General features: G+C 37.4%; 1 protein-coding gene across 1 annotated transcript in view; it reads right to left on the reverse strand.

The window, feature by feature from the left end:
- The window catches only part of LOC130106530 (neurocan core protein-like), a gene marked incomplete at its 3' end in the record, with an annotated part of 77,545 nt that overhangs the window by 44,784 nt on the left and 24,621 nt on the right, over positions 1-8,140 (reverse strand). The window contains exon 2 of the mRNA XM_056272681.1: positions 4,264-4,331. Coding sequence (XP_056128656.1) covers positions 4,264-4,330 — 67 coding nt within the window. The remainder of the gene's footprint in view (positions 1-4,263; positions 4,332-8,140) is intronic.

An 8,140-nucleotide genomic window follows, 5' to 3' on the forward strand; every position in this document is an offset into this window, starting at 1 on the left:
AAAACTAATTCAAATGACACATATTATATGATATTAAATATTATATTAATATTTAATATAACTCTGATTGTGCTCGTTTGAAAGAAGAAAGTCCTGTACACCTAGTATGGCTTGAGCGTGACTAAATCATGGGATAATAAGCATTTTTTATTTCAGCTGGCAAGAAGCACCAATAAAAACTGCACAATATTTGCCTTTTCTGTGCATTTTCACACTTATTTTGAAACGTGTTAATTTTATCGCATAGGTTTATCGCTTCAAGTCAGCAGTTTTTACATGTAACTCGCAGCCTAACACTCTTAGTAAATAGCAGCAAGCTCCTCTCGTGTATCCTGAGGTCGGATGTAAAGAGGGCCGGTCTGAATTCACAGGGTCGTAAATCGTCCTGGCAGGAGGGAGTGATTTCCCATCATCCTTCAGAACGGCCACCCATCGCTAAAGAGCCTAGCGAAACTGAAGCTGCCAGTGAAAACATTTGGCCTATGAAGCATTTTGTGTTTGCTCACACACACACACACACACACACACACTGATCCAGTTAACCCTCTGGGGACCAGAAACGCGCCGGCGCGTTTTGCTCGTTTTTTTTCACATAGCAGAAAAATAGACTTAAAGTACTACCATCATTTCTGTTCATATAGAGTTAAGAAATATGAGAAAATAATCTGTTAAATGTCTACTTTTTTATGTGCCCACATACAATCGAAATAAAATATTGTGCTTTTGTAAAATAAAGAAAATAAACAGGGTGTGCGTTCTGCCTCTCGGTCACCGTGAACTTTTTTTCTGGAGCACGTCTCTAATCTTCAACACAACTCAGCTAATACTATTCACCCAGCCATAAGCAATATATCTTTTAAATCATTTGAGTTTGTACTTTTAAATGATCCGATTCAAAACTAAAATTATTATTCTCCGTTTATGTCATCTATATAAAAAGAGAGACGTGTCAGCCCATCTCATTATCGTTCTCTCAGCTGATTATCTGTGGTAATGTGACACGCCTACGGAGAGCACGCGCTATTCAAACGCAAATATGTGAAGCAACACATTGAGACGCGTTAACGCCCATAAACTCTGAAAACACACATTATTTTTTAGTCAGATTAATCTACTGTCGTCTTGCGCGGCTATATGTGGAACAATCCTGGGACATTTACCACTGGGTTATTTTCACTTCGAGGATGAACAGATTCAGCTGAGAAGTAAGTGTTTTTTGCAAGTGCTTTGTTCTAATCGCGATATAGAATAACGTAGTGTCTGTAAACGGAAAAATAGCATACTGTTAAATGTGAATCATGTTTGTGTCACACAGTTTGTGTGTGTGTGTGTGAATGAATGAATGAACGCACAGATACGCACTGTTACAGACTAAATAACAGACAACATTTCGTTGACTCGTTTTGGATAAAGTTTTTACTCTAAAATAGACATCAAATAAGCTTTTTTAGGAGTTTCTGCTCATATGTTAAATATATAGTATGTTTTGTCAATAAACTAATCAACTAAGATGTTATAGTGTTTGTTCAAGCTATATCAAAATAATGAATCCTCAACTTTGAAATATGTATGATCAAACTAAGACATTTATGGAGAAAGACAATTTTCTTTTCAAGATGTTTCCAACTCTAACTTTGAACTGAAATAAAACCATGTCTATATGGTGAAGGGTGTGTGATAGAAGTGTCCAGACGTATGCACCCTGTATTTTCCTTATAATATCCAAACAATCTAAAAGCCATTCTTTTTTAAATCTCCTCATTCTTTGTGCAAGGCTCCTGTAATGATATGGCCTGATAGCACCTAATAGGGCCATTATGGGAGGGTCTTTGTCTTTCTCAGGTGTGGAATGCCATACATATTAATGAGAGATCAAGCCTCCTGCATAAAGCTTTCTCAAACAAAACACGTCATTAAAAATGTAAAAGACTTTATTGACTTATCTGAATGAGTAGTCAGGATGATTCTCACATAGTTTTGGAGCAAATATTCTAGGCTATGTGATACAATTTTCAAAAGTCTTGTGAAGAAATAATCAATATGTGTTTTGTGGTCTTATTTCAGCAACTTTCATTTTTATTTTTTTCAATAACCACGCATAAACATTATTCTATTAAAAATACAAACATGTACATACATGTTGCTCAGATCTCATGGTAGCCAAGTTTGTGCTATATAGAGTGAATTTACACCTTTGCCATTAACATGTTTATAAATAACTGAAAAAAGCACAAATGTCAGTGCATGTCAAAACATCCCAAGGGCCCCAAAAACACTCTGGTCCCCAGAGGGTTAAGCGATAGGAGGGCTTTGGCTGAGGTGACGGGTGGGTTACATGTGCTCAGGCCATATATATATATATATCCCCCTGTGGTGAAAATCCAGCTTTTAATGTTGTTTATGTGTCTATGTGGTGTTTTTAATACGCTTTAAGACAAACCATGTGTAAGTTCATAAGTCGACAGCATTGCTGAGTATTTTCTGCTTAAAACAAAAGACAGTCTCAAAAACACGGTTTGAAATCGCTGGTGTTTCTGACGTCACAAACGAGCTTGTAACCAATCAGATCAACGTGTGACCGTCAACCAGTGGATCTCTGAGCTGAGTGAGTGAGTGGAGGCGGGGCTCATTTGCATATTCATAGAACCGCGCATACTAAATGAGGCAAGGGTGTCGAGTTACATTCAAGATATTTTATGGCATAAAGAATTTTTTTTTCAAGGAAAAAACATGTGTCATTTTGGTGATCAAAGATGAATTTTTAGGGATGAAATTATTGACTACGGGAGGACTTTTAGAATTTTTGTTGTATATGTACACGTTTTCAAACGTGTTTCCAATTGTGGTACAGGGTTATTATTGTTCACTAAAACTAAAACTAGTAAAAACATTTCGGTAACACTTTGTTTTAGGGTTCAATTCTTGCTATTAACTAGTTGCCTATAAGCATGCAAATTACTAGGATATTGGCTGTTTATTAGTACTTATAAAGCACATATTAATGCCTTATACTGCATGATCATATTCTACATCCCTTAATCCAACCCAATTCCTAAACTTAAACCTTACAAAAACTACCTTAACTATTAATAAGCAGGAAATTAGGAGTTTATTGAGGCAAAAGTCATAGTTATTAGTGAATATGTGTTCCCCATGTTACCAACAGTTTAGTATGACTAAAACTATACGTTTTTATTGACCACAACTAGACCAAAATACCCAGACTTAATAAAACGAAATAAAAACTTAATAAAACTTGTCTAAAAACAGGACAAGATATGACAAAACTAACAAGGGCATTTGACACAGGACTGAGACTGCACAAAAGTAACACTAGATTGTGGTTTAAATGATCAGATCATAAAACATTTTGAAACACCTCTATTCAGTGTTGAACACTCAATCTTAATCTCAGTGGATAACGGGGTCATCAATAGATATTTTAGCCAAAATGATCATTCTGTCATCATTTACACTTCCTCATGTCATTCCAAACCTGTATGGCTTTCTTCTTCGCAACGTATAAAAAAAAAGTCCAAACAATTTTGGACCCCAAAATACACAAACAAAAACACAAAATCTTTCCAAATATCTTTTAATGTTGCGCTGAAAAAAGTAGGGATACGCTATATATCGGCCACCATATCAGCCGATATGTTAATGTTTATATGAATGATATAAATATTATATAATATAAATCATATATAAAAATTTGGATTTAGATTTATCAGACAATATATTAATTATCGGCATTCAAATATAAAGAATTATCGGTTATCGGTATCAGCAGATATATGTTAATGTTTATATAAATTATATAAATATTATATAATATAATATAAATTATATATACAAATTTGGATTTAGATTTATCGGACAATATATCGGTTATCGGCTTTCAAATTTAAAGAATTATCGGTTATCGGTATCAGCAGATATATGTTAATGTTTATATAAATTATATAAATATTATATAATATAATATAAATTATATATACAAATTTGGATTTAGATTTATCGGACAATATATCGGTTATCGGCTTTCAAATTTAAAGAATTATCGGTTATCGGTCTCGACCAAAATGTTCATATCGGTGCATCCCTAGAAAAAAGAAAGTCTTACAGGTTTATGACTTGTGCATCTGTTGACGTCATGTTGCTTTTGAATGCGAGAACATGTCCTGTGTGAGCGGCTCATTACTTGTGTGTGGCCCGATTTTGGCTTGAATGTTTTTGAGAGAGAAAGAGTGAACCAGAACTCACCACAGCCAGCTGAAAACACCAGCAGAACCGACAGAACCTGCAGCCCACCAGCGCTCGCACGCAACATCCTGAGATACAGAGAGAACAAACACAGAGAAGAGGACAATGAGAGAAATATAGCTGCGAGCAGCGATGACGGGCCCTAATAATAAATAATCCTTAGGAAAACAATAGGGCCTTCACCCTTTCAGGGCTTGGGCCCTAATTATAAACACAACACGGGCTGCGTCTCAATTCCCACAGCTAAACTACGCACTAAAAGCATGTACTTCACTGACAATGGGAAAGTAAACACTTTTGAGTGTGTACTAAAACAGTACAGCATCGGGGCAGATGCCATAAAACCTTGGCTGAATCCGAAATCGCATACTTCCCTAGTACTATATAGTAGGGCTGGGTAAAAAATATCGATTTCTCGATATTAATCGATTCTCATTTTTATGAACCGATATTGATTCTTAAATCTCAAGAATCGATTAGTCATCCTGTTTTCATTTGATGAATGAATGGAACATTGTAGCGCGCATCCCATCCAATAAATCGCAATATTCTTTGTGCTTTGTTACTATTGATACTAAATAAAGTCTCAAATTTCAAATTACGTCCATTTTCTTACAAAATTCAAAAACATAAATACCGTTTTGGCGCTGTGGCGTGAGATCGCTCTGGCTCAGCTCAAGAGAAGCACATGATCTCCTCTTCTGCCTTAATAATACCAGTTACAGCGCGAAATAAACATGAACTAGCGTCTGAAAGTGTGTTAAAAGATAGAGTACAACTTATCGAAATCCGTATCATGTCACATGGAGTCGCTCAATCAGTGTTTCATCCGAGGAAAGACGTCAGTAAAACAACTTGTAAACAATGTCATGTAACGTCACATTTACCTCAGAAAAACCATATGTGACCATAAACTCGTTATCAGCTAGAAAAATAAACTCCAAAAATATGCACCATATTACATATTCATTATAATGTTTAATGTTCTTTGATATTTAATTCATGTTTGAATAAATCTGGCAAGTTTGTATGACAGCCACCATTTAAATGTTTATATTTCATATAACTTTATTATTATAAAAATAAATAAAAGTGTAATTTAAGTGTTTGTATAGCTACAAATCAGTTAATTTTTACCTTCAATATTATATTAGGCTAATGGAGCCTATAGGCTACAACTGACTCCCATAGTTTACAGCATTAGTTAAGAGATTTGTTTTCCTTGAGAAAATTTGCCATGTATTGTACCTGATATCCAAAATAATCAATATTGAATCGAAATCGAATCGAATTGCAAGCTTGTGAATCGAAATCGAATCGAATTGTGAAATTTGTGTCAATACCCAGCCCTACTATATAGTAAGCGAAAAACAGTATGTGACAAAAGATGTATGTCCGATTTCACAGGACTCATAAAAGACTGCTACTTTCGCTGAGATTCTGAAGTGTGCATATGATTGACACTTTACGATCCCATGAGGCCACAGGAGAGGATTTATGAATGGCAGTGAAGCGACGTAACTGATTCTGGTAGGTCACATGATCATGACAACATGGCGAATGTAGTTTTTCCAGATTACATTCTTACTAAACACATTTATACTATATACATACTTTTTTTTAGTGGTCGTGAAGTAATTACTTATTGAAAATAAGAGAGTATGTGATTTCGGACGCAGGCCTTGTCTTGCATACTAGTTTACTGTATTAGAAACATCAATTTTGACTCTGGTTAACATGAAATGTTTGATTATGTCTCTCCACCCTTCTTCTAACACAAAGAACAATACTTAAATACACTAAATGTGCTGACAATCAAACAAATCCTGACCTTTCCTTCATGCACATGCACAGTAAAATACTATAATGCACTAATATTTGAAAAATATACACAAGAGAAACACTACAGTCAGTGAAGTCATCACACACACACAGAGCATGCGGATGGGAAATGACAAACAGAGGTTTATTAGACAGACTGTGTGTCCTTTACAAAGGAGATGAGAATATGAATATTAATGCCGTGGCTGAGTGCTGGTAAGGAACGTTTTTTTTTGTAACCCAGCACTAGCCACCCATCAGACACACCAACAAAACACTCTCGGAATAGTAATCAGCAGCTTCATCCTTTCATTGTTTTACTGAACTTCTCCTCTCTCTCTCTCTCTCTCTCTCTCTCTCTCTCTCTCAGTGGGTGGTCTGTCTTTTAGTATCCTTCATGCCGTCTCTAATCCTGCTCAGACAGGAAATGTCTGGCTTCTGTAAAATTGCTCTGTAGTCCGTCTCTTTAAAGTGTAATGAAACACGGATACACACATTAATACTCATCTCCCACACAGAGGCACAAACCAGCAACAGCCTAGTAGCTACAAAGAACACCACAGTAAATGCTTAGCAACACCCTAACAACCACTCAAAACACCCAAATAACCACCTAACACTGTCAAGTTCCCTAGCAACCAACTATAACATCCCATCAACCACCCAGCAAATGCCCTAACGACCCAGAACCCTTAGTAACTGCTTAGCAACACCCTAGAGATCACACAGAACCCCTAACAATCCTCTAGCAATGCACTAGTAACCACCCAGAAGTAACTGCTAATCAACACCTTAGAGAACACCTAGAACCCTCAATAGCAATACTCTAATATCCCAAGAACGGCCTAGTACCCTAGCAACCAACCAGAGCCCCCTATACATCCCATAACAAATCCCTAATAACCATCCAGAACCCCTATTAACTTAGCAACGCCCTAGTGACCACCCAGACCCCCCTAGTAACTGCTTATCAACAACCCTAGAGACCACCTAGCTAGAACCCCCTAACAATTCCTAGCAATGCCTTATTAACCACCCAGAATTCCATAGTAACTAAGCAACTCCCCAGCAAACATCTAAAACTCCTTAACAACCACCTAGGAATATCCTAGTAGCCACCCAGAACACTAGTAACTGCTAAGCAACATCCTAGCAACAGCTTAACCACCTAAAAATGCCCTACAAACTATCCAGTACCACCTAGTAACTTAGCAACACCTTAGCAACCAGCCAGAGCCCCTAGCAATCACCTAGCAAAACCCTGGTGACCACCCATGAACCCCTAACAACCACCTAGTAAATATCCAGACCTACCAAGTAACCTAGTAACACCATAGCTACCACCCAGAACCCCAAGCAACCCTTTAGCAACACCATAATGACCACCCAGAACCACCAGTGACTGCTTAGCAACACCCTTGTGACCACCCAGAACCCCTAACAACCACCTAGCAATGCCCTAAGCAACTCCCTAGAAAACATCTAAAACTTCCTAACAACCACCAGCAATGTAGTCACCACCTAAAACACCATAGTAACTGCTAATCAACATTCTAGCAACAGCATAACCACCTAACAATACCCTTGTAACTATCCAGTACCACTTAGTAACTTCGCAACATCCTAGCTATCACCCAGAACCCCTCACAATCACCTAGCAATACCCTAGTAGCTATCCAGTACCACCTAGTAACTCAGCAACACCCTAACTACCACCCAGAACCCTCTAACAACCATCTAGCAATACCCTAGTAACTAACCTGAACCCCCTAGTAACAGCTAATCAACACTCTAGCGACCAACCGGAACCCCCTAACAACCACCTAGCAACACCCTAGTGACCACCTAGAACCCCCTAACAATCCTCTAGCAATGCCCTAGTAACCACGTAGAATGCCCTAGTAACTAATCAACTCCCTACTAGAAAACATCTAAAACTCCCTAACAACCTCCTAGCAATGTCCTAGTTACCACCCAGTACACCATAGTAAATGCTTAGCAACATCCTAGCAACAGCATAACCACCTAACAATAATCTAGTAACTATCCTGAACCC

Source organism: Rhinichthys klamathensis, unplaced genomic scaffold (genome assembly GCF_029890125.1).
Source record: "Rhinichthys klamathensis goyatoka isolate OS25496 unplaced genomic scaffold, OSU_Roscu_1.1 h1tg000342l_1, whole genome shotgun sequence".
In the NCBI taxonomy this organism is placed as follows: Eukaryota; Metazoa; Chordata; class Actinopteri; order Cypriniformes; family Leuciscidae; genus Rhinichthys; species Rhinichthys klamathensis.